The sequence below is a fragment of the Neopsephotus bourkii genome, unplaced genomic scaffold, assembly GCF_033783945.1.
Source record: "Neopsephotus bourkii isolate Nb327-2 ecotype Australia unplaced genomic scaffold, CSIRO-AGI_Nbou_v1 NB_1589, whole genome shotgun sequence".
NCBI lineage: Eukaryota > Metazoa > Chordata > Aves > Psittaciformes > Psittacidae > Neopsephotus > Neopsephotus bourkii.
In genome coordinates, this window is record NW_026902065.1 from 4,149,203 (window position 1) to 4,177,126 (window position 27,924).

At 36.1% G+C, this 27,924-nt stretch overlaps 2 protein-coding genes across 3 annotated transcripts in view; one reads left to right on the plus strand and one right to left on the minus strand.

Annotated features, from left to right (window-relative positions):
- Positions 1-3,439, minus strand: part of PARPBP (PARP1 binding protein) — a 50,678-nt gene extending 47,239 nt beyond the window's left edge. The window contains exons 1-2 of the mRNA XM_061371897.1: positions 3,352-3,439; positions 1,884-2,036 (exon numbers count right to left, since the gene is read on the minus strand). Coding sequence (XP_061227881.1) covers positions 1,884-2,033 — 150 coding nt within the window. The 5' untranslated portion in view covers positions 2,034-2,036; positions 3,352-3,439. The remainder of the gene's footprint in view (positions 1-1,883; positions 2,037-3,351) is intronic.
- On the plus strand, positions 3,412-27,734 carry NUP37 (nucleoporin 37). Of its 2 annotated transcripts, none has more exons than XM_061371894.1 (10): positions 3,412-3,545; positions 4,675-4,894; positions 6,607-6,731; positions 7,683-7,755; positions 14,563-14,657; positions 23,529-23,619; positions 25,391-25,572; positions 26,104-26,154; positions 26,499-26,592; positions 27,385-27,734. In XM_061371894.1, the coding sequence occupies exons 2-10, from the start codon at positions 4,739-4,741 to the stop codon at positions 27,496-27,498; spliced, it is 981 nt and encodes a 326-aa protein (XP_061227878.1). In that variant the 5' UTR covers positions 3,412-3,545; positions 4,675-4,738; the 3' UTR covers positions 27,499-27,734. The 2 variants fall into 2 exon arrangements, with proteins under 2 accessions (XP_061227878.1, XP_061227879.1); XM_061371895.1 differs by having other exon boundaries at positions 4,675-4,801.
- The last annotated feature ends 190 nt before the right edge of the window (positions 27,735-27,924 follow it).

Here is a 27,924-nt window from a genome sequence, read left to right on the forward strand (position 1 = left end):
TAACTTCATAAATTCTCCAGTAACTGATTTTGACACAATAATTTTCTAGTTTTACCTACATGAGTATTGTGAGGGCATTTGGATTATGGCTCAAATACATCATACTGCACAAAGTACAAATTTAGAATCTTGCAATTCTAATATTTCTGCTGTAATGTTTATTACAGTGGGGATGAATTGACTATTTTTATGTTTAATGTTTAGACAAGAGACTCCCATTCTGCACATTTTTCACCACAAAACTTTTTCTGGTGATGAATTCAATTAGATTAAAGAGTGTTCCTGGAAATATTTCTTTCAAGAATGTCCTGGGTTGAGCAGCAGCAGTCATTTTTTTCTCCTTCTTAGCTGGTGCAGTGCTGTGTTTTTGACTTTCTGCCTGGGAACAGCACTAATAACACCCATGTTTTTAGTTGCTGCTTAGTAATGTTTAGTTCTACCAAGGACTTTCTGAGTCTCGCGCTCTGCCAGGGAGGAAGGGAAGCTGGGAAGAAGCAGAGACAGGACACCTGTTCCAAACTAACCAAAAAGTTATTCCATACCACAGCACATCATGCCCATTATATAAACTGGGGGCAGTTACCCTGAAGGGCTAGATCACTGCTCGGGTTCAGTTGGGTATCAGTAAGCAAGTGGTGATAGGTTGTATTCCCTTCCCTTGTTATTTCCCTTATCATTATTATTATTGGTGGTAGCAGTAGTGATTTGTGTTATACCTCAGTTACTGAACTGTTCTTATCTCAACCCATGGGAGTTACAGTCTTCTGATTCTCCTCCTCATCCCTCCGGGAGTAGGTGGAAGAAGGGGGGGAATGACTGAACAGCTGCGTGGTTTCTGAATGACAGGCTGGGCTTAAACCACAACAAAGAAATAAGCTTCTTCCAGTACAAATGGGAATTTTTTTAATAATACATTGTAACTAGGAGAGCATGAATGGAAACAGGTTTGTTTTGTTTGGGGGTTTTTTGTCGTTGTTTATGGTGTTTGTTTTTGGTTTGTTTGCATTTTGGGCTTTTTTAACTGAAGATTTGTACTATGTATTTAATTTACTATGCAACATTTGGGTAAGTCTTCCAAAAACAGTCATTTGTTTTCATCAATCAAGCTTACTGACTTTAAAAAAAAAAAAAAAGATACCTTTAGATTATCCAAATGACTATTGCAATTGTTCTTAGATGAGACACACACAAAAACCTGACTATTGTAACAAATATAGATGCAATGTTTTTGGTATGTTCCAGGTGATGGCTAATGCTCAGCCATCCAGCTGTGACAAGCCACAGTGCCTATTAACCAAGCAATTACGAGCCACATCTCTTACTTATCATTTGACAAACAATTCTTGTACACATGCAATGAAGGGCATACATTTCCTACCTGTAGTGGGTGCATGCCCACAATTTACATGATAGATCTTAATCTGATGAGCCTCAGGAAAAACATCAGCCAAAAATGGACTGCTGTAAGTACAACTCATGTAGCTTATACCAAATCAGTTTTATATTCTTCTCATGTAACTCCCAAGCATTTTCAGAGTAGTCAGAGAAAAGATGCATTCTAAATACCCCAGTTATCCCACCCTGATCTACAGCACAGAAGAAACATTTGACATGCTAGTATTTAACATTAAAGCTTACAACTCGAATGTACACTTAAAACACTTCCATCCTCACATCTGTCTTGCAGCTCTTTTTGCAAGCCCTGATTCAACAGTGTGCTTAACCAATTTAATTTTAGTGCCTTCCTCCATGTAATCCTCAGTTAAATCAACAGCAAAATGACCAAAATGGCCATTTCAAGTAGGCACCTAAGCAAAAAGTCCAGTAAGTGAACTAAGCTCAAGATGTACTAAGTACCAAGAAGATACTGAAAGAATACTAACCTGCTTATTGACTTCAGCCATTGATAGTTGTAGTGCCATTATCATGCAGTCAGCTCCACATACAGTAGTCCTTTCAGAGTTTGAAAATAAATGCCATTGTCTTCTGAAACACTTGGTCAAGTTTAAAATCTTTTGCTGGGAAGTAATCATTGCCTAGAGTAGAAAATAGAAATAATTAAGAGAAATAAAACCAAATATAACTATGCAAGAGGCCTGTGTGTATCTTCACCTTCCAATAAGCTGTGCAAATCCTGTTTCATCTTTTTGCAGATCAAAGTCTCAGGACAAAATCATCCCACCACACCAGAAGACTAACGACTAGCACCACTATGCCAGGGCAGCTATGAGGACAAGGGGTTAAAAGTACTTATCTGTGACATGTCTTCATGAAGACTCCTTACTTTCCTTGTAAAATCATGCCAATATAAACGAATAAACACTACCACAAATATGGCAGTTTGTCTCTGAAAGCAGCAAGTCTGAATGCCATAGATGTCTGCTGTACTACCCCCATTCACTACATATCAAAAGTAGCATCTATCAGAAAGCTTTAAAACTAGAAACAGGACATTAAGAGGCACTAACAAAGACATTTCTAAATGCTTTTGTTGCCTACATAGTCTATTTTATTTTTTCATTCCATAAGTCATTATCACTCACATTTCCTTAAGCAATGAGTTTCCATATTAGTTTTGAATTTGACTTCTTCATGCTTTAGTCTTTTTCACTTCCTATCATTTGTCAAGGCACACGCACACAAGACTTATTAAAGAAGGCAAAGTTCTAAAACTTGTTCTTTCCTGAAACAGCTCCCAAACACTGCAGCGACAGTAGAGGAGCAATACCTACACCTTTTACTTTCAGAACACAAAACCTGCCTTTCCTCGTTTCACCTAGCTAAGGCACAGCCCACAGCCAGGGTATTTTGGTGATTGGTATAACCAGGAAAACCGATGAAGTGAGGCAGGAACAACAGGAGATATGAAGCAAGACCATAACAGCACCTGCAATTATTCTCCAAGATGCTTGAAAGGCACAACCTACTTTAGTATTCTACATTGACATGAATGAAACATGCAGGCCAAAGGGGATGAAACAGATATGTAAGCGCGGGGCAAACAAAAATCTCTCCTTAGGCGTTTCGCTCTCTGCCTCTACTCTGAGAGATTTCCAGTCACTCGCAGAAAAACAGCACGAATAAGCCAAAACCCCTACGAAACAAGCCCGAAACCCTAAACACGAGGAGCCAACATCACCATTACCACCCACCGCCGTCCCCCTCCTCCGGCTGGGGCCGCCTCAGGGTGCCCTCCTCACCACAGTCTCGCCTTGCACGGCTCCCGGACTAGAAGTACTACAGGAAGCAGCGGCACAACCCCTCCCTCCTGGAGAAGGAAGATAACGAACACAGCCCTTACGAAAGTCCCGCAACCCGCCCAACACACTCCTGCTTTACTAGCGCTGCTACCTGCGTGTCTAGAGAGCAGAGTCGCTCTCCTGGCGGTTTAAATTTAAACCCTCCGCAGCTGCCCAATTAGAGTTTGGGAGCCGTTGACCCGGAAGCACAGTGTTGATGCACATGGGGGGGAGGTGCTGCCGGTAGTTGGCGGGAGACGCGGTATGGGTGTACTCGCCGCCAGTGTTTAGCTTGGGGCCGCAGAGGTGCGTGTGAGGCGGGGGGTGTAGCGAGGGCTCGTCCGTCCTGGGGTGAGGGGGAAATCGGAGCTTCGGCCGCTTGTACTTAGAAGCTGGGCTGGCCCAGCCGCTGTGCGGAAGAGCCCGCGCCCTCGGCCATGCCTGGGGACCGGCACTGTGTCTGGCAGTCTGGCCTGGGAGTGGGAACTGAGCCCTGAGGGAGAAGGAGGGATTGGGAGGTTAAAGAAGGAGGAGGGGGTTGTTGCCTGAATTGCGTTTCCTACATAGTTGAAGCTAATAGCATTCTTGGTATTTTCACTTAAGGTTAGTCTGGTGTCTGCATCTTGGTGATGCCTGTGTCAGACCTGGGTAGCTCACAAGAAAAATGTGATGTCTTGGATGCTGAGAGTTTCAGATTGTTAAACACAGCAAAATCTGTCAAAGGCCTTGAGATTTTAAGTTCTTTCTTCCACGTGGTGTTTAATTAAAGGTTGAATTTCCAAAAAAAGCTTAAGCTAGTGTCAAATCTGGGACTAAAAGGAGTGATTCTGAAATCAGTTGTGTATCATGGGCTTTTGTGTTCTAGTATAGGAACCTGATCATCTTTGAAAACTGGTTAAATAGAGTAGAATACAAGTTCTTTGGCACCCAGAGGTATAGGTGCTCTGTCAGCAGCTGGGGTGGCTGAAGTCATGAAACCGTGTTTAAATATTATGTATGACTATTCTCATTTATAGTTTCGCAGCCTTGATTTACTCTGCTTTTAATTAGTCTTTAAAGAGGCAACAAGAGTAAAGAGAATTTGAAGGTAGTAATTTATCACTTGTCATTTGATTGAAACTTAAAAAATTCTGTATGTGATTTTTCTGGTATGTACACTTATTTCTTGGCTTGGTGTTGGGTTGCCAACAGTAGCACAAAATCTGCAGTTATTGCTAAAGTATGTAGAGACAGTTTTGAATATATGTTATTTTAGTTAATCTTTGGATTGATGAAACTACATGCTACATCTAAAAATAATGAGCTTAAGTGCAGCTTTAGTGTTTATAAATATGATTTCCTAAGCAGGATATTTTGATTTGTTGTGCCACAAATACTTCTTACAGTTTTCTTTATGTAAATGAGTAATGCATCCCTTTTAAAACTTTGTGTGTAGGAATGTGGATTTTCATCCTGGACAAGCCATCAGTTCCATGATACCTTGACTTAGTCCACTGAAAATGAAGCAAGATTCTACTAGAAACAGTGCTTACACTGTGGATTGTGAAGATTATGTGCACGTGGTAAAATTCAGTCCATTTGAGAGTGGAGATGCATGTTCCCTCATTGCATATGGTGGCAATAATTATGTAGTTGTTGGGACTTGCAAATTTCAGGTTAGTTTGTGTTGTTGTTGGTTTTATTAGTTGCTTCCTGAAACTTACTTTGCCAGCACCTCTTACTGCACAAAAGCACTGGTCACTTTCCTATTTCCTCCCTTTCATATGTAATCAGGGCAGGGTTTTACTTGTTTATTACAAGTCTGGGATATTTGTTCTTGAAAAAAAGTATGTATATAAAATACCCATTGGTATAAATTACCATGCTGCTGGTATAAAGTTGCTTTTGAATAGAATGGGTTGGTTTGGAAGGGACGTGGGGCCTTAAAGACTATCTAGTTCTAACCCCCTGCCATGGTCAGGGACACCTTCCACTAGACCAGATTGCTCGAAGCCCCATCCAGCCTAGCCTTGGAACAGTCCAGGGATGGCGCAGCCACAGCTTCTCTGGGAAACCTGTGTCAGATCACCACCCTCACAGTAAAGAATTTCTTCCCTATATCTGATATTAATCTACCCTCTTTCAGTTTAAAACCATTACCCCTTGTCCTGTCACTGCAGTCCCTAAAGAGACTGCAAAGAAATAAGGAGTACTCTACAGAAAGAATAGTCCCATCTTAGTATATCCTTTTGCTAATATCAGTGACTGCTGTCTGAAAACTTAAGCATGCACCTTTGGAAATAATTGACTTAATATTTGCTGTGTAGGTATTTTCTTTATTATTACAGGGTAATTGGCTCCTTTGCACAGTTATATTTTCTTATATGTACATTTGCGATTTAAATTATCTTCTAAAGCTTTCAGCTAGCCTGCAAAACAGTGAATATTGCAACTACTTTCACCTTTACAACTAGTGTCTGTTAATTTGATAGATACTTCTTTTAAAGAAGGACTCTAGAAATATTTTTTTTTCATTTCTGAATTATTTTCACTAGATCTCCCTCACAGAGTGTCAGAAACAGTCAAATATGTTTTGTGACCGTGGAGTTATTTAGAGTAATCATATTTGAAATATTTTAAAATGTAAAATACTGTGCACTGTTTATGCTGTTTAGGATTTTTTTAAATTAGGGTTTTTTTTGCCTAGATGCTCGAAAGATGCTGGAGACAACTTAGATTTGGAATTTCTTTTTACGTTTTTTTTCTTCAACTCACTGTTCAATTATACAGTACTGGTTTTCTATTTCTATCTAATATGAATAACAGTATAACTGCTCTTATTATTATTCCCCGAAGTCTTACTGTTGGAAATTTTCTGAAAAACTTTTAGTGCTAACCACAAAAACCTGTTGTCATCTGGTATTGCCTTCTGTCTTGTTTCTGATGTAGGCCTTGAAAAGAAGCTAACATTTTGATAGCCAGTGGTACAAGATAGTTTTGCTGTAGTTTTCATATCCTCACTTCCTTTCCACATGTAGAGTCACTGAGTATTTCAAAGTTCTTACCATGCTGTTATAAGTGGCATTAGTTGTATCTGTGGAAGATCCTACTTCCACAAAAAGTATGCTCAGCACCTTTATAGTTCAGTTCTGATTTTTCTGTTCTTTGTTGGCCTCTGGCTTGAGACTGCAATCATTTAATTTATTGCTAAATACTTACACATGTCAAGTTAATACTTTATATTCCAGGTTTTCACTTTGATAGTGTTACAATCTAAAAAGATCCCAGATACATGTACTTTTTAAAGCCTTTTAATTTCATATGAATCAGAATTTTTAGAAGTCATCAAGATACTGTTCCAGATTAGCTAATTACAGTATTTCTATAGGAGGAGGATGCAGAAGTGGAAGGTATGCAATATAAGACGCTAAGAACGTTTCATCATGGAATCCGAGTTGATGCCATAGCGTGGAGTCCAGAAACCAGACTTGATGCTTTACCTCCCCGGATAAGGTATTTATAATAAATGAGTGCAATGAATCTAGGTCTCTAATCTATTTTCCCTAATTCCTTAGTACTGGAGTGTGTTTAAAGCTTATGGGTGAAATCTAACTCCATAGAAATCACTGATGAAGTCTCTGAATGCTTACTTCATCAGAACAACACTTTAATTCTGGGTAATGGGGGAGTGGCCGGTTGGTATTCTTCTACTTGTGTTCCTTGCCCCTTTCCCCAGTAAGTTAGCAGTGATTTTTTTTTCTTTATAATTTTAATGGATCTAAAATGTAGGTAGCTCTTTCTATATACATCTGTCAAGAAGGAATTTTAAGCATGAGACTACTGTAATAGCCTGCTTTACAAAGCTGTTTATAATGGTCTGCGTAATAAGGGCTGTGTTTAGGAATGGGTCGGATGCTATTGTGAGACCCATTGAAGTGTAAATCTAGAAAATATGCACTTAAGAATTAAAATGTTCTCAGTATCTTGTACGCCTCTTCAAAATTGATGGTTTCATACTGCTAGGTTTTCATAGTCTTAAAATGTTCTCAGTATCTTGTAAGCCTCTTCAAAATTGATGGTTTCATACTGCTAGGTTTTCATAGTCTTTTGTTTAAAATGTTAGAAATGGGCTTATGAATTTATGTTTTGCTATTTTAAAACACTGATAATGAGGGTACTTTTTTGTGCTCTGCCACTTAACATCTTCCAAGGGAAGCTTCAATGGGAGTTATGAGAGATTTCAGGTAATTGATAGTTGGTTCAGATTTAGCTTTGTAGAATGTTTTATGTTTTTAACATTGTAGAAGGTTTTAAGTATTCTTGGCATTCTGTACACATTTTTTATAGATAAGTTGCAATTATAACTCTTCTTTGTTGCCAAACCAAACTGAAGGGAAACTGATCAAAAGTCTATTATTGCAGTATTAATTGACCAAAGGGGTTTTCTTTGTCTGTTGAGTGTAGGTTTTGTACTGCGGCTTCTGATAGGAAGTTAAGGCTATATACCTCAGACCTGCAGGACAAGAATGAATTTAAGGTAAGGGCAGCTAAACTGATTTTTTAAAATATATTTAGTCTTTAATGAAGTCTAGTCTTTTACCTGCCCTTCTGTCCCATTTTGCTTAATGTACTGTATGAGATAGAGCATGAAACTGACAGATCCTATATCCTTCGTCTTTAGGAAAAATCATTGTATAATATACTTTTCTGTCTTTAAAGTAGAAAGAACTAATGAACAGCTGTATGATCTCTTGATCTAAAAGTATTTATGTAACAATGTAACCAAATTAAAGCAAAGCCAGTAGAGGCTTATGGATCATCTAAAATATACTTATAAACAGAACGTTCTACAGGTGAATTGCAAGTACCCTGTTTGATAAGCTTCCCTTATATAAAGACCCATAAAATTTTATGTGGCATTAGTTATTGGACTTATCTGTAAGAAAAGCAAATTTAGTAATTTCTCTTTCATTGGGAGCTGGAAGTTTCAATTGAAGTCTTTCAAACAGCAGAAAATTTAAAGAAAGAATACTGAATTTAGTACATTACTGCAGACAAGTACATTAAGCATGCCCATAGGTTGTCACTTGTTTATTTCTGAGGTAGAAACAAAGGAAATGTCTACTTCAGATACAATTTCACTTCCCCTTATTTCATTGTAGATGGTAGTGTTCATAAACTAGTAATATAAAAGAAGCCACGCCTAAATACTGACTTCATTTTATAATCTGAAGATTGGTTTTCTGGAGATTTCTTTTGTTTGTAAGACATGTCAACTCCTATGTTACTTGAACAGGTATACTCTTCAAAACTCTACCTTTAAAACAATGTCCCAGTCCAAGTATTACATGTTTGTGCTAACCGGTTTGAATTTGTTATGTTGAGGTCTCAACCAAAAATAAGCAAGGTTAATTAATCCTTAAAAGTTGAGAGGAGAGGGTTCCTTCTTTTTTAGTACTTTGAAATATGGTAATGCCTCTTTTGGTGAGACTTGTTTATTGAGTATAAAGGAGAAAATAATAGACTTTCATTTGTGGTTTGGTAATTTGTATTAGTAAGACAATGATATTTATCATATAAAAACTAAGTGTATGTCATTTACATGGCCATACTGATAATACAATGAATAAAGTCATGACATAAGATGTAAAGATGGATGTTACTATAAAACACAACATCTTTTCTTTAAAGAAAATACTTTTTATGTTCCTTCATATATGCATGTAACTGGGAAGACTGCAGCTTGAATACTGCGTTCAGCTCTGGGCCCCTTGTTACAAGAGTAATCTTGAGTTGCTGGAGCAGGTCCAGAGGAAGGCAATGAAACTGGTGAAATGTCTGGAGCACACATCTTATGAGGAGCAGCTGAGGGACCTGGGGGTGTTTAGTCCGGAGAAGAGAAAGGCTCAGGGGGACCTTATTGCTCTCTACAGCTACCTGAAAAGAGCAGGGAGCAGGGAGGTAGCTGATCTCTCCTCCCAAGTAACAAGTGATAGGACAAGAGGTAATGGCTTCAAGCTGTGCTAGGGGAGGTTTAGATGGGATATTAGGAAAAATTTCTTCACTGAAAGTGTAGTCAGGCATTGGAACAGGCTGCCCAGGGAAGTGGTAGAATTACCATCCCTGGAAGCGTTCAGAAAATTTGTTGACAAGACCCTTAGTAACATGGTTTAGTGACAGTCCTGGTGTAGCAGTTGGATTTAATGATCTTAATGTATTTTCCAACCTAACTGACTATGATTCTGTGATTAATTTCCTTCTTTCATGTTTGGTCATCTTATATGGCTTTCTCATCCAGGCAGAGGGGGATAACTAACATAGTTACAATCAACTTGTGTGGCACTTCCGATAAAATATTTGTACAAGTTCTTAGTGCTGGTTGCTTGTGAGTTTATTTCTGTCACTTATTAAAGTTATCTGCATAATATCTGCCAGATATTACAGACAGTAGGCTTTAATGTTAAGTTGTAAATTAAATCTTTTAACTTTTTAGCAGAATGTAAAGTTATTAATTATGTGTGTCTGTTGCAATTTGATATTTTTGCAGAACTTCATGAGCACACAGAAGAGAATTGCTGACATTATTGACAGTGTACATGAATGGTTAGCAATTGCAGATATCAAACATGGATGAGTCTGGTACTACAGGCTCTGTTCAGCTAAATTCAGCATCTAAATTCCAGGCTTTTAAATCATTTTGGATTAAAAAAGGACCTGATGGCCTGTCTGCTAAAATCAATTAGAAGTCCCTTGACTTCAGTGGAAGTCATACCATAACTATAACTCCCAGACTTAACACTAGGAATTACCAATGGAATCTGCTATTTTGCTCATTAGAAACTAATTGGTTCCAGAGAAATAATGGGTATAACTTCACACAAAAACACCTTTGATACTTTTTTTGACCTTAAATTTTTAACATACAAGTTCAAGTAAGTTTATTCTAATGAAAAAAATCTAGTAATCTGTATATTACTGAAGTAGAACGAGATTAGAAACAAAACACTTTTAAAATAACAGCAATTTTGAATATACAAAATGAGGTCATTCTTTTCTAACTTCTTATCAATTTATCATCTACATTACAAGCAGGGAAACAAAGGGGGCAACTCAGTAACAGACTGCTAAGTGCTGTTTTCTTCAGAATAGAATTTCTGTGATGGGTTATTGTTTTCCCAGTTCTGACAAGATTTTTTTTTCTGGTATCTGACCAACACAAATTGCACTTAAAAACATGCCTTTCTAATTTAGGGGAATTTATTACACAGTAGCTTTGACAGGATGCCTAGAAATAATTTTGAAATGCCACATTTACATTTCCATTAAGATAGCAATTATTTTTATACAAAAAAGTTCATTGGAGAAGTGATTCATCTACCCTTAGGACTTTTTTCTACACAAAATGTCCTGACTTGCAGTTATAAACTTCTACTGCAGAAGTATGTTCATTGCATAACACATCAGAGTAATCACTTGTGATAGGTAGTGATTATAGAGACCACAGAGCATTAATACAACAGGTGTTGGACATTCGAATGTGCTGTTTAGGCTGAACAGCCACAGCTGTAAGTACGCGAAGTATACAAGTTAGTTTGTCCCAAAAGGAACAAGTAAGACAATCTTATTTATTCAGCTCCAGTTGACATGAATAAGCTTCTCTAGTGTCAAATCTAGATAGAAGGATCATAAAATTTTATTTTTTCAGCTGAAGATATGGGTGCGTCTTCATTTTTGACACCACTGAAGACTGAAGATGATTTAATGCTTATGCAATACAAATGAGAAGTGTTGGTTTGAATTCAACAGTAAAGTTTTCAGTTTGTTTATATTAAAAAAAGGCAAAAAACAGCTAGAAATATGTGTTTTTTACCTAATAGTGCGGAACTCAATTGTAAAAGGAAAAATGTGGAATAGTGTGTTCATATTGGTAAAAGCGTCTTTGAGACTATCTTTTGGGTTTTGGTTGTTTGGGGTTTTTTTTGACAAAAACTGTGGAAAATGCTTTCTCTGGGTAATCATAATTATACCTGGACAAACAGTACTGTATACTACTTGTCAAGAAAAAAGTAACACCTAAATCTGATTTAAAGTATTTGCAAAATCTGTGATGTTAAGAAATGTTAACTCAGTGAGCTATGCTGAACTGGCTGTCAAGAAAATTTGATACAGTGATTTCTTTCTAAAAGTCATTTCATACCTCAGAAAATCTGTTTCATAAACCTGGGTTTGAGCTCACTGTGAACACATGAAAGCTTCTGATCCATTGTACGATGCATGCTTTACACATGGGGTTTTCAGGAGAGGTACAGAATATGCAAACAAAGCTGAAAGTATTTTATCACAGTCAAAATGTAATCTCTGAACATTTCATATTTTATAGTAAACAATTAGTATGTGTTGCTTCTGGAGGGATAGACAGAGTAATCGTACTCTGTTTTCCCAGTGGAAAAACTGTCTTGATGTAATTATCAACAAGGAACTTTAAGCATACTGAGTTTTCCATTACTTTGTCAACATGACTAATCCAAAATGTATGGCTTGGATCAAGCCCAGAACAACAAACAAAAGGTAAAATATGACTGATGGATCTTTGTGAAATCATTTTCTTCTTTTGAGGTTTTCATTTGGAAATGAATCGTGGCTTCCTTCTCCTGCTTCAAATTTTGTTTAATAAAAAACATATTTCATCAGGACTGTGGAAGTAAAATGAGGCAGGATATTTGAATTCAGAATGCTGAAAATTTGCAAAAGACTTGGCATTTCTGTCTAAATAGTTTAGCATCATCTTAGGATGTATTAGTTCTAGTATAATCCACTAGGTTTTAATAAAATTATGAGCTATTGGAAAAAACTAAGTTGGCTGCTGAAAATGTCTCTGCATTGAATTGATGAGGCATTCATGAAATTTTTAGAGAGGGGGATTTAGTTATTGAGTGTGCTTGAGAGATTTTTTTTTAATCAGTTCTGCATTTGTTCCTCAGAATAGCTACACTTAGAGAAGAGAGAGTGTGTTTTCCTTTCAGAAGAGTGTGGAACTGGTTGTTTCCATTCGACCTTGTTTTCCTTTGCAATCTCTCTACGTCATGCTGTTATCCAGAGGATACTTCTGTCTCCTTTTTATACCTTGCTGAGCAAAACAAGAGCAGCCATGTCTTGAGACTTAATCAGTGGGACTGAAGAGGATGGAACAGTAATAGATGCAATATCTACACGTAGACATTTGCCTGACTTAAAATTTTAAGTGAGATTTCTGCAAAAAGACAGTAGCTGTGGTTAATGACAGAAAATACATGTAAATCCTCAGATGGAGCAAAATGAGATTTTTAACTCGCTACAGATTTTCTAATGAGACCAGAGGTGACTTATTCATACCTAGCTCCTATGTGAATGACTTTGACAGTACTTCAAACTTTGACTGCACCCTAAATGTAAAGTTTTGCGTGCTTGCTTAAAGCTAAATGTGTGTAAGTTCTTTAACATAGGTTTTCGAGGCTATTGTAAACCTCAAAATATTCCTAAGGTCTGTAGATAAGTAAAAAACAATAGAATTGAGGGGAGAGGGGAAGGAAAGGTGTCTTTATTATGGCCAAGATAACTGAAAAGCCTTTGAAAAACTTATAAATTACCCAGCTTCTAATTTCTGCTAAAATGGGGATTTTGCTTTTATTTAGAAAAGCTATGCTGTGAAGTTGTTTTTTCTTACACATTATTATCAGTTCTTTGAAATAAAAATGTAATGAATAAGTAGCTCTAGGTGAGAACAGTTACACAGTTACAAGGTTCCATTTGGAATGGCTTTCTGATAGAACTGTGCATGCCTGCCTTAGAGTGACAGTTCACATGTACATTCACACTGTAAGTGCTCATATTCTACTGGAAAATGGTTGATCTATTAATTCACAGTAAGAATATGCACTATACCCCATTTTCTTTCCTCTTCAGGACAACAGCCTGTAAAGCAAAGAGGACAACAGCATATAAAGCAAAGAGCACAAGGCGCTGTATCTGTTCTTAAATGCTGAATAGAGATTATATTTAATTGCTAAGGCGTTGTATAGCTTGCTTCGTTTTGCTCTTACATTTTTCTTCATGTTTTGTTTTCTTAAAAGTCTTCAGTGTGCGTTGTCTCCTGTTTCATCTTTTTTCACTGAGAGTTTTTTCACTTTTTTTTTTTTTTTTCCCCTAAAGGTAGAAATTATCCTCTTAGCAATTTTGTGCTGACTGCTTGGACAAGTGGCTGCCTTATTGCTCCTTCAGGGGATGAGAGTTACTTATCAGTAATCAGAGTGCTTTTAAGATATGTGGTTGATGAGAAACTGAACATGAGCTGGCAGTGTGTACTCACAGCCCAGAAAACCAGTTCTGTGATGGGCTGCATCAAAATGAGCGTGACCAGCAGGTTAAGGGAGGTGATCTTGCCCCTCTGCTCTCGTAAGACGTCACTTGGAGTACTGTGTGCAGTTCTGGTGTCCTCAACATAAGAAGAACAGGGAGCTGTTGGAGCAAGTCCAGAGGAGGGCCATGAGGATGATCAGGGGACTGGAGCACCTCCCATATGAGGACAGGCTGAGAAAGTTGGGGCTGTTCAGCCTGGAGAAGAGAAGGCTGCATGGAGACCTCATAGCAGCCTTCCAGTATCTGAAGGGGTCCTACAGGGTTGCCAGAGAGGGACTATTCATTAGAGACTGTAGCGATAGGACAGGGGGTAATGGGTTTAAACTGAAACAGAGGAGATCAAGGTTAGACATAAGGAAGAAGTGCTTTACTGTGAAGGTTGTGAGACACTGGAACATGTTGCCCAAAGAAGTAGTAGATGCTCTATCCCTGCCAGTTTTCAAGGCCAGGTTGGACAGAGCCTTGGGTGACATGGTCTAGTGTGAGGCATCCCTGCCCATGGCCGGGGCATAGGAACTAGGTGATCTTAAGGTCCTTTCCAGCCCTAACCATTCTGTGTAGATCATGCATGCATTTACTTCCCATTCTTTCTCCTTTTTCTGTCTGAGATTTATTGTCTTCTACCTGCAAAATTGAGTGGTTGAAAGGAGAATAAAAAGTTCTTGTGCAGTTCACTGATCTTAGTCAAGCAAGAGCACCAAGCTGACCTCTGTGGTAGCTACAAGGAATAGTGGAGGTTCTTTTCCCCTACATTGTGAATTTACACATGAATTAAGTATTTTAAAGATCTCTGGTTACTGATAAGTACTTTTTTTTTTACCTTCTCTGTAAAATGATAGCTTTATCTTAACACTTATCCATCTTTCCTTTAGTGAGTTTCTTAAATACATTGTGGACTAATGGAGCATTCAGCTCTAAGATAAAAGTATTTATTTTTTCTGGTTGACAGACATTTGATGGCCACTCAGATTACATAAATGATCTGGTGTTTGCTCCCAAAGAAGGTCAAGAAGTTGCAAGTGTAAGTGATGACCACACCTGCAGGTATGCAATTTTCAAAACATTATTGGAATAGTAGTGTTCAGCTTTTTCTCTGTGCGTATTCTTTATATGCTTGCTTAAATAAATAAGCATCTATTTGTTTATTTTTAGTGGACCTTCACAGCTCACTAACAAAGTTGTGGGCTGGCTTTTATTGTGACTTGTGGGTTGTTCGGGGTTTTGGTGTGTTTTTTTTCAAAGCAGTATTTTGAAGTAACTAGACACAATGTGAAGAAAACTCTTCTGTCTTGAAATTATGCATGTTATAATCTCCTCTGCTGGGAGAGCAGTAAAAGGCATGAGAATAGAAAAGACAGGCACAGCTTAGCACTGAACTGCACAGATCCTGTCTATCTGTTCCGTCATCAGATGAGTCAAGTTTAAAACCATCATATGTATGTGAACTTGTTAATTTCTTAACCTTGCTAGGAGGTAGGATTTTATAGCCTAAGGACAATGCCATATTAATAGAGTTGTACTGGCAGCTCATGATACCGTGATTATAGCTGCTTCAAACCCATGTATTAATCATTTGTAACTGGAAGTAAAAGGGAAACATGGTTAAATACTTTGAAAAATGCTGTTTAAGGTTTTGTAGTACAGGAGTTTTTCCTTGTCAGAAAATCCCTCATCTTCCTTTTCTAGTAGTGCCCATGAATCTTTAAAGCTACTGTTCTTATCCCTCCAGTGTAGCTCACTGTTGGAGAGGAGGGCAGCTGTGCAGGCTTTGCAAGTCAGTGCAGTAGCATTGCAGTAGCAGCAAGAAACTTGAGAAAGTGTCATCTTTTACTTTTCCTTGTGATAGCTGTGATAACTTAAAAAAACTTGATTAAGCAACTGTTTTATTTTTTTCTTTGGTTCTAGAAACTGTATATTTGCTCTTTGAAAGTTACCGCCATATCAATTCCTATATAAATGACCAGGTAGTACTTGGGGTGCGGAAGTAATTTTTGACTTAAGCCATCTTCTACATGCTGAGAAAGAGAATACTTCTTAAAACTATTATTCTGTGTATGAGATTTTGCGAAGTTTATATCATCCGCTAGTATAAATCACAGTTTAGTAGCTTCAGTGGAGCTACTGTGCTACATAATTAGAAGATCTAAAAAGCCTGTGGTTTTAACACCCCTAGGGAACTCAGAAGTGCTACTTTGACCAGCAAGCAGATTTTCCATAGACGCCCTGTCACCCTGTCCATATTCCCAACAAAATCATTAGGAATGAATAGTAAAAAAGTATGACTTATTTGTAGCTTGTTCTGATTTATTTCCTATTCTTGATTTCTTCATTAAATCTAAACTAATATTGGGCTTAAAGAGCTGTCTGTATGTGTGGCCTTTTTTGAAATTATGAAATGTTCAGTGTTCCTGAGATGAAAAAGTACTGTTTTAAAACCAGTAGTCTAATCAATACTGATTGAAAATAAAAGGAAATTGAAATTATGTAATTAATGTACACTATCAAGGTTTCAACTTAGTACTTCTGAAAGACATTTTGCAGTAAACCATAAAATCTTTGGTTAAAAGCCATGGGAAATAAGTGAGATTTTTTTTGGCTACTTGACTTCTTATTTTTTCCATTCATGCATGTGGAGAATGAAGACTTTTTTGATTGAATTTAAAGGTTACACTTTAAAAACTAATGGAAAATGCATTCCTTGGGACTTACCAAAATCATTCCTTACTTACTGTGTAATTTGTTTCAGCAGTAATGTAAGAAGAGGGATAATTCTGTCTGTACTGAGTTTCTATCCTGAAATTATTCTCAGGATACATCATCTGTTAATACTTTTGGAATAAAGTTCTAGAACAATTAGTACAAGAACATGAGGTTTTGAATGTTTGAGTATTGTTCTATTAGAGCTTCACTTTTAAGTCTTAATAGTTTTAATGCAATGTCTTGGTATGTAAAAATATATACAAACATGTTAAGATTTTCCCTGGTTTTCACTCGGTAGAGATCTCTGATGAGCTCAGATTTTCAGTTCTCATGCACTAAACAATCTAGTCACAAGCTGCTGCAACAGTGAGAGAGCTGGTTCAGTCATTTTGGTTGGAATACAGAACAGTAAAAAACCTCAGATACTGGTTATATTTGAAGTTCTTGTATTTAAATTGCTGTTATGTCATTCAGGAATTCTTTCTTCTTGCGTGTACTATTTGTTGGTCTCACAAGACTTTTTTTCCAGCTGTGAAGCAGAGCTGAATTATTTATAAAAATAATCCCAGTAGCAATCTGTGTTATGTAGCTGTGAGTAAAAGTGTTATGTGTAAAAAAAAGTATGTAAATAATAATCTCACATTTCCCTCTACTGAGAATTTCAAAACTAATATAGCCTTAAAAAGAATTGCTTTTCTGAAAGACACCTTGGAAGACTCTTAAAGCCCACTTGCATTACATATATTAAAAGATCAAAATTCCTGTAGCTGAAAATTACATCTGCAAAGTTGATGGAAAAATTCAAATCCTGGGTCCTAAATATGGTATACTGCTTGCTTCATTTTGTCCCAAAGATGGCTATATTCCAAGATGGATGAAGCTGTTCAGAAGCATATAGCTAATGTATATCTTTCACAGAATATTGTAATTTTAAAATTTCACTGTATTGCACTTTTTTACATATTACAAAATTGCTTTAGATTTTTTTCTATTTTAGAAAAATAAAATTATTTTTAAAATTTGAAAAAGCTAAAGACAGTTGTAAAAGACTGGCAGAGGAAATAGCTAAAATAACTGCTGTTATATTAAATAAACAAATGACTCAGTTTTATTTTTAAGTCATATGTGTTGAGTCCAACTGAAGTAAAAATAAAAAAAAGTATTTTGTATATACGTTTAAAAAAATGAATTTAGGATATTTATACATTTCTGCTGAAAACAAAACTTGGTCATGGCAGAAAAGTAAATTAGCTCTTGGATTTAATCTAATTGTTTTCCTTCAAATCTAGAGGGTTTTTTTCCTTCATGATTTACCTTTCATATGTCAGTTTCAAAATTCTATATGATATTTACATGTAATTAAAGTAATATGCTTGCCAGTTCTTGGTATCCTAAGAGCATGCTTAATGAAAAAAAAAAAAGTTTAATGAGAGCTTTAAGGAAGATTTAATTGAATTCCTTAAATTAGAACTGTGTGCATGCAACTCCCTGGGCACCACTCTTTAAAATAAACAACAGCAGCAACAAAAAAAACCTAACAACAATCGACCAAACAAACAAAAAAAAAAAAAAACAACAAAAACCAAGCAACAAAATGTATTGCTGGCTTTTTCTTAGTTAATTGCAAAGACAGTATGAGAGACACACAAATCATTTTGTTCTGATACTTAATGAAGACTGCAGAAAGAACACAGGAAATGTTTGGAAAACAACATGAGCTTAATAGACACTCCTCTGCTGTTGGTAGTTGGTGAGACTATCTGATGTTTCTTGAATTATTTCATGCAAAATACCATGCTGGTAAAACTCACTAGTCTCATATGCATGCTAAAAATTAACCTCTGACTGTTAAAAGGTCAGTTTAGTGTGATAGATAACCACCTTATACTCCATCTTCATAATTATAGACAGCGTCAGGCCCTTAATGGCAGCACAGCAATTTCTTATGGTCCTCAAGTGCTGGATTGATTTGTATTTTAAAAAGTTGAAAACAACTCATCCATCCCTCTCTCCCTCCCTCTTTTTATTATCATTATTGCTTCAACTACATCATCTTCCTTTAGTTTTGTGTGTGTAACAGAAAAGAATGTATGGTTGATTTATCTTCCACTGTATCGGTTAAGGTACTTGGTCTTCACCCTTTCTAAGCTCTGTTCAGTTAGGCCATGGCTCATGTTGCTTCATAAAGACTCTGAATTTATTTATGAGTCGCTCTTGAATTCAGCTTTTTCTGTTGCTTTCTTTCTGGACCACAAATGCCTGTCCATCAGAAGGTTGGATAGACTTTCAGGGGAAAGGTTTGATATTACTGGAAACTAAATTAACTGAGAGTCTCAGAATTTATTGTATTGTTTAATCAATTTTTAAGGATTTTTTTAATCTGTAGTGTATTTGTTTACCATGGTACTCTTATGTATTAGTTATTTTGTGTAAGTCTTTCTCTAGACAATACAAAGGAAAGTAAACGGTAACTACTGTTTGGGGTTTTTTTCCTTACATTCTTTAATGTGTTGCCAGCACTTGTTGCACTTGAGTCTTATCTTGTTAATTAAATAAATACTTCAGTCTTTGGCTACATTGAAAAGTTGCCATTCTCATTCCTCCCTCCAAGATTATATTTTGTCTTCCCATTCCTAGTGCATTCAATTATGTTTTTTTGCCAAAACTGTAAAAAAAAAAAATAAATAATCTTACTTCATGTTGTTCTAAATTAACCTGTCTGATAGAATTCCCCAGTGTTTCCCCAGTTTTCTATTTTAAATAGAAATCATTGCATTAGGTTTATCAGTTACCTTGTATTTTTGAAAGTCATTGGCAGATTTGTAGTTGAGTTTCTCAGTAACAATCGTACCACAGAAGCACTTTTTACGTGGACATTGGAAACAACAAGCTGATAACCCTTAACAGCTAATTTTTCTTTGGCTAAGAGAACTGAAGCTTTCTCCCTAGCGCTTCTCAACCCCCCCCCCGCTTAGTCTCTCGCTTTGCTTAGGTAACTTTAAGGGAATTTCAGTAGTAGTAGTACTAGTAGTGTGTGTTTTTTCGATTTATTTCTAAGTGTGCATGTTCTGAAATACGTATTAGTGAAGAACCTCAGTGGAAAAGCTTGCTGATGTGCAGTTCTCCTGCCTCTCCCAACTTCTACCAGCATTGCAGGAGATAATAAGAATTACATGTCACAGTTACCAGTGAAAGATCAATGCTTGCATATCCAAGTAGATATTACAAGAAGCAATGGATAAAATGGATTTTAATGCCAAAATCTGAATGATTCTCAGTACTAATTTTTGAATAACACTGGTGTTTCCTTTGACCAACTAAAGAAAATGGTGAATGTGGTAAACTTTCTGAAAAAGTATTTGCACATTTCCTGTATGAAAAGGCTATTTCATGGATCAGAAATAAGTGAAGAAAATGCTGTACAGGCACAAATTTAGAAACCTGTATGCTGAGTCAGGAGATAGTTTAAGATGGCTGTGCCTGGTGGACTGGTGCTGGGCAGCACAAATGGATTTACTCTTTTCTCCCAGTGTAACCACTTCTGTGGCTGAATAGGGAGCTCTGCCTAGTACCACTACAGATTCTGTAGCAGTGAACTCTTAGTTGGGCAGTGTGTGACCTGATTTATAAAAACTTTTAATTCTTTATTTTGTCAGAAAAATAAAATAAATTACTAGAAATTATCTTGAACAGTATGTTTGTTTTTTCTTCTGAACAGGTAGAGAAGATTTCTATAGTTCCATTTCAGCGTTCTGTTCTTTCATGTCCTGCCTAGTATCCTCCTCCGATATTTCATAACCACTTCCATATGCAGTTGGCAGAAGACATGAGACAACACCAGTGTGGTTGTATTCTCCACAGTGTTAACTACTCTCTGCACTTCCATTTTCCTTTCTTGAGATCTTTCTTTCTTCGCTTCTTGTGCTCAGTGAGAAACAGCTTCACTCTACCTTTTTTGTGTGAGCTCTGTAACAGGAATTCTCCATAGTCCTTTAGGGTTTTTAGAGATGATAGGATTTTCCTCACACATGGAATATGTCTGATGGAGGGAGGTATAAAGAACCATCAGCAAGGGGGGATTTAAGCTAGATATTATTAACAAGCAAACAAAAAAACGTGTTGGGCATTTTTAAGAGTAGGTCAGACAGTAATTTGTGAATAGTGCTTCAAGTATAGTTGTTCATGCTTTGTGGTTGAGAATGGTATCAGATTTCAAGGTTTGTTCTAGTCCCCACCCCAATCACTAAAACTGTTGGAAATCTTAATGTTGAAAGAATTTCCTTTAACTTCGTCTTCCGGGGATTTGAGAAATGCCTGAAGGCTGCAATATGGTTTTGTTTTTTCACTACTGCAAATGACAATTTTATTCAGTTAAGGTTTGGTTTTGCTCTCTAGTTAGAACTATTCATAAAGTTAGAATATAAAATAAGGATAATCTCTATTACCACAAGACAGGTTTTCAGATGTTCTGATGAATACTTTGCCAACTTTAATAGAAGTCCATTGTGTGATAAAATTACGGCACATATGCAGCATGTCATTATCCATATTTGTGCATATGACATACAATACAGTTGTGTCAACATAGTTTGAATATCTTTGTACTTTCAGATAACTACAGTTGTCATTTGTTTGTTTAATCACAGGATATGAGTGACGAGAAATGTACTAGTATCTCCAGAATTTTCTTGAGCAGCATTTGCAACTGTTTGTATTTTGTGTTTAAATTGAGAGCTCTGCAGTATTAATTAAATTAATTAATAATTATATAGAAATAATGAATTTACTGAGCAGATTATATATTATTCTCGAGGCTTTCCATTATTCAGACTTTGGCCCTTGTTTCAACTGGGGTTATTCAAACTTTTCTCCTTTAAATATATTGCAGGAGCTTTTTTTAAAATATAAGAAAAATACCGCAAGCCAAATAACAAGTCTATGCAATAGTGGTTAGTGGAGAGGAGAGGAGAAGTAAGATGGTGACATGTTGCAGAGTTACAAAAAACAAGAATGTTTGGAGAGAACTACATATTAGTTTGCTTTGGTATAAAATCATGGTAATATTAGTAAAGTTTCAAGTACTTTGAACGGGGGACGAAATGCTCGGTCTTTTTGGACTGATTTTCATGATAGGAATGTCAACAAAACTAGAGGGTTTTCTTTCAGCATCTGTAGCTGGTTTGGTTATTATGGAGTAATTGAGTAACTGAAATTCAGTTTGGCGAAATTTTATGTCTTTGTACTTTTTTTTTTTTTACTTGGTTTAGTCACAAAGAAATATTGAAAAGAGTTAACTGAATACATATGTAACTGTAAACTTCCATACCAGGATGCACTAGATGCATTCAGACAAGGATCTATTTTGATACATATTTCCTGGTCTGTTTTGTTGTTTGGGTTTGTTTTTTTCCCCAAAACTAAATTATACCATCTTTGTTATTGATAAAGAGAAAAGAAAATATAAGAGTAGGACTTGTGTTCCACCCCCACTCCCCCATACTGCCTGATACAATAATCTTGCCATTCTTACAAAGTAAGAGACACCAGTTAGGCATTTTATAAATAACCAAGTTAGGGAGGTAGAAGGTATAAATTTCTATCTCAAGACCTAATAACCTCACTTACTTCAGGGAAGGAAACATGATGGCATGCTTCTTTGGCCAAAATGATTCACCGTCTTGTGTTGTATCATAATTTTCTCCCTGCACAGTAAAATACACATGGAAAGTGTTGATTTGACTTGGACAAATCTACAAGGCAAATTTTTTGGCAATAGAAGAAAGTATTGTGTGTTTCTAAATTACCTAATCAAGTAGATATTTCATTTTTTAAACAGTTGTCAGGTTTTTGTTTTGACTTTTTTTAATAAGGACACTGATTCTTCAAGATTAGCGACCCAATGTTTTCTACAGGGAAAACAAATATTTGATCTGTTGTGGTTTAGCATAAGAAAACAACATCGTTCATTTCATTTATTCCCGTATATTTTGTCTAGACTTATGATGTATTATTTAAGAGGTTTTTGAAATCTCTTAAATATAAGGCTCTAAGCACCCTGGTGGGATATAAACTGAAAAAGTCTGGAGGAAGTCAGCAAAAATCCTCTAGAATAAACAATAATAGTACGTAGCCACTCATCTAACTGAAAAGACTGGGCAGAACACTACTTAAAAAATTGGCTGTTTCTAAGGTTTTGTATCTCAGGGAGGAAGGATATATGTGTATGTTTTGGTGTGCAAATGCATACAAACAGTATGCAGCCTTGTGGTTCAGACTGGTGTTCACAACTATGATGTCTTTGTCTTACAACTGAGCTACTGATTTTGTAGGTAGAAGCAGTTGAGCAGTAGCTGTGAGATAAAATAGTCTCAGTTTTGGTTTTGTGGCATTTTGTAAATGAAGTTGCTTCCTGGCTCATTGGGGTTGGAAACTACATGATCTTAAGGTCCTTTCCAGCCCTAACCATTCTATGATTCTATATCAAACGCATTCAAAGAAAAGTCACTCATCACCTGACCTAGTTTTGGTGTTTCAACATACACTTCTCTGTCAATCCATATTAACCAAATATTTTGATTTTTTTATTTTTCTTAACTGCTTGATGTGTACTGTAGGTGCTTCTAAAGGAAAATATTAAACTGGCGCATAGGATTTATTTGTTGAAAGCTTGCCAAGACCCTTTGTGAGTTTGTGTTGCCTCTGTCATAGATTCTTTTGTTTGCCTTAGATTCATTTTTAGTTTCTTGTATTTCTATTAGTCGATCTTGTCTTCCCAGGGAAAAAAAATATATTGAAATTCATATATAGATGAGCAAACTATTTAGTGCATGGTCTTAGCCTTTACCTGGTAATGTGGATGACTGAAGTTGTTTGGTACTTCACTTGAGGTCTCTTGTCAGCTAGACCAACACTGGCCTTCCAGTACAAAGGCTGTAGTTTGGGCTTATGAATAAAGCAGGAATGTCTCATCTAGATTTCATGTCTAGACAACTAAACTTGTCAAATTATTTGGATATTGCACTTTTAAACAGAGGCTCTGCTTAGTTCATCAGTGTTACAATATATTGTCTTCAGCACTGGCTACTTTTGCTGAATTCTTAAAGTGATAAAACACGAACTGTTTGATTCGGTCACCTCCTTTTTGAATGTATTGAGGCACTGAAAGTTAATGTATTTGCAGACAAATGGCAATAAATTTTTTTTTTTTTGCTTTAGGGTCTGGGATTTGGAAGGAAATGAGAAAGCCCATTTTGTTTTACGTTCTCCTGGAATGAGTGTTTGCTGGCATCCTGAGGAGCCTTTTAAGGTTGTGTTTTCCAGCTTTTCATTCTCACCACCTTTCAAATAACAGGAGGGTGGACTTACCTAACCATGAATCTCTGATGCTGGAGTAAGATTGAAGTTTGGGGAGCTATTGTACATTGTAACTGGATATTGGTTGGATCTGCTTATGTGAAGTCACTGTAAATGAATTCTTATTCCCATTCTTGTCATTTTACCCTCAGTCCCTCCTCCTCCCATCAGAAATACTCCTTCTTGATTACATACATCAGTTGTTTATAACTATTCTGCTGATTGCATATTAATTTACAGTTACTAGAGTAAAGTTCAAGCTTTTCTCAGTCATGGTAACATCAGTAACACAGGCTCTTAAAATACCAGGTTTTGAAAATTACGTGTTTGAAGTTAGCAAGGGATTTTTTTGTTGTTGTCGTTCTTGCTTGGAATATACAAAGTGTATGCTGAAAAAATCAAATCAATAAAACGTGATTTTATGCTTACCTATTTATTTTACTGGGGAGGATTAATCAGCTGATATATGCCAAAATACTCATTAAGAGTGTAGTCCTTGAAATCTTGGATTGATTATTCCTGTTGTGCCAATCAGTAGCTTCCTTAAACAGCTACAAATAGGTGTTCAGATTACCACAAAAACACATACTTAAGCCAGAGGAAAATGGTCAAATAAGGTATCAAAATACTTACATAGCAATAGGGAACATGTCTATTCTCATTATACTTCACTAGTATTAACACCCGGTCCTTATTAAGAAAACAAGGAGAACTGTTGATTTGGCTGGTATGATTATTGAATGTGTTTGCTACAGTTTGCTACTGGGGAACTTTGTTAGCACAACAGAATTATGAGATTTGACTCAAAATACTGCAGAATTACACCAATCTTACATATTACCTTGTCTTTTCTGTGGCCTTTATCAAAGAGTAGGCACAAGGGTTTGGAAGGGGGGTGTTTTGGAGAAAAAAAATCTTCAAAAAGCTAGTAACACTTGACAGACTTGATGATCGCTGAAAAGCTTATTTCACATCGAAATGCTTGCTTCACCATGTCCTTTATCTTGCAGAAGAGCATGTTTTGGTGACAGCTCTCTTTTTCCAAACAAATTTTGATGTTATCAGTGTTGTTTTTACTGGTTCTTTGCCTTCCCTAGTTATTGCTCATGACTATGAGAACTGTCGCCATCTCATAGAGAAAATCTCTTTCATCATTTAATCAGGAAGCTCTTTCTACAATATTTAGTAAACAATTGCTTATTATTTTAACAAAAAAAAGATTTAGCTAAAATCTCTTGAAGATTGTTATAGGATGAAGTAAGATGTTATATGAAATCAGTAAGTGTGAATCCAGATTCCACAGTTCCACTGATTAAATACAGTCGTTCCCTTGTTATAGCACCATCTGTCAGTCAGTTCTTTGTACTTGGGAGCTTTTTATTTTTAGAAGAATAACTTTGCTTTATAATTCTGAAAGTGCAGTGCATTGGTTATTAAGACCTAGTGCTTCTAAGCACCAAGATATAGATAGATAGATAGATAGATTGATTAGATAAAATAGTGTAAACATTATGCATAACAATGTGACAGTCATATAGATCAAAGTGAGTTTTATTTATTGGTGGAAGAGTGTTCAGAATGTTTTCTGGTACAAAGTATAAAATTGTACCTATTTTAATATTATTAGTACTTACTTGAAAGTATGCCAGGTTTGCTATAGAGTAGAAAAGATTAAGATTCATTACATATGAAGTTTACAACGTGGTATTAATTTCTCTTTACAGCTGATGGTAGCCGAGAAGAATGGAACAATCCGATTCTATGACCTAGTTACACAGCAGGCCATTCTGTCCCTAGAATGTGAACAAAAGCCACTAATGTCAGCAGACTGGTGTTTAAAAAATAATCTTAAAATTGGAGCAGTTGCTGGAAGTGATTGGCTGATATGGGATGTCACTCGCTCCAGGTATTTTTCTACGCGAGAGGTTTCTTTTATTTTCTTCTTAAGCAGTACATGAAGGGATGTGGCTACTTCGCTAATACATTACTTTAAATACACTATGTATTGTAACATCTCTTAAGTAACTAAATGAGCATTCATTAGGAATTATAAAATCAGTACAGATTATTGACTGGTATTCTTTGTTTCATCTTTATCAGTATTTATCTCTTAAAAATAACATTGTATGTCTTTATCCATTTGAGACAGCATCTCAATACTGTTTACCTTTCAAAGTAAGTTTTATGTGTTTGTTAAAATCTAATTCTAAATCATAAATATATAATTACTGAAACAGAATGAACTGGATAACTACTTCAGTTTTCCTACTTCAAACTGAGATATAAGCTGCAGGAATGTTCTGGTTTTCCCTCAGCTTCCTCAGGGAGAGTAGACAATGTGTCTCCTTCACTGTTTAACTGATATATGCTTTTGATACCTACTGTATGAGCTGTAGTTGTCTGTAGAACAGTTTTTTACCCTGAATGTTTGTTTCAGTTATCCACAGGATAAGAGACCCATCCATGTTGACCGAGCCAGATTATTCAGGTATAAGTGTTGCTTCTACTCTCTGGTTTTTGTCTATATAAATGCATGTATGTGCAAAGCAGTTGTGAGTTTAGGAACCAAGTTGTGTTTCATTTAAGTAATTCTTAGTCTGACCCGATTTATAAACTTTGTGAAATTTTTGAACATGTATATGTGTTTACAGTGACATGCATTCAGGGCTGCAGGTGCTGAACCATTTACAAGCCGTTTCTCTGAATGTATTTCTGTGCTGTTAGTGGAGTTTCTGACAGCTTCACACAGATAACCACAAGGGAGAGAACTCCAGTTTGTGTGCACTTTCCATAGACCTGTAAGGATATCTGAAAAGTCTGTTTATTTCATAGGTGGTCCCGAGTTAATGAAAATCTCTTTGCAACCACTGGATATCCAGGAAAGACAAATACTCAACTGCTTATTCATCATTTAGGACATCCCCAGGTAAATTTCTGAGTTCAGCTTTTGATTAGAATTGCATCTGTTCTCTTCAAAACAGGCTCATAAATTGTTAAAAGCTACAATTGAAAACTAGCCCAAATCATCCAGAAATTCTCTATCTACCTATTTCATTTAGGTTTATCATCAATGCCAAGGATAGTTTAAGAGCATACCACAATTAACCTGCTATTTTAAAAGCTGCTTGATCTGTATTGTCCTATTTTGCTTTGCTTCATCAATGCTGAGGGAAAGAAAACCAGATTTAACCTGTTATTTAATAATTTTTTTTGTATTGCTAATTCTAAAGAGGCTGAAACCAGCTGGTTGTGTATTTTACAGCTTTAAACTAATAATAGTTTAAATCATTAATAGCAATATGTCCAGAGACAGTCAACACAAAGCATAGGAAATAGTTTGGTTTTGCTGGTGTTAGTATGCATTGGTAATGCTTACTGTTAAAATATTACCTTCAAACATACTAGCTGTGAGTACACTTAGAAAACAGTAAGCAATTTCACTAAAAAATATTTCTAAGTTTGAAAGTATGCATTTAATAATTGAAACAATGTCTTATCAATTAATATTTTCATGCATGTTATTTAAATGTAGTAAACAGCAAATGCAACTGATTAGTGAATAATCAGATTTTTCAGCTATATTTCTGCTGTATTTTAACTGTATTTGTTAAGGAGTGCTAAATCTATGGTGTTTATGTCTGTGCAACTTGTTATATAGTACAGAAAACATTTATATCGTAACCTGCATTGATATTTCTCTCTTTTTTCTTTTTTAAAGCCTATTCTTACTGGCACTGCAGCTGTAGGATCTGGTTTGACATGGCATAGAACTCTTCCATTATGTGCGGTTGGAGGAGATCACAAAATTTTCTTCTGGGTATCTGAAATGTAAAATAAGCATTTGCCTTTAGTATGAAGCTGTATAGCATCATGTCTCTCTTTCATTAAAACAAAGGAATTTACGGTTTGTACTGGTATTTATTCACCTGGAGAATACAAGAAAGGAGCAAGTAAAATAAGAAACATTTGCATTTGATTTTTAGCTTGCAAATACAAGAGCTTTTGTAAAATCGGTTATCATACATCTGGTATTTCCCCTAAAATAAAATGTACACTTTTTTAACATGGCATTTTGTGTGAAATTACTTTTTTAATTTGCTTCAAGAGATTTTATATCCAGCAATCTCAGTCTGCAGTCTTGATCAGGAAACACAGCTCAACCTCTTCTAAATTGTCCAGAGTACCTACAGGAAGAACACCTGTCTCTGTATCAGACCGCCCAACGATGATTATCATATAAGAAAGAAATTCTATAATG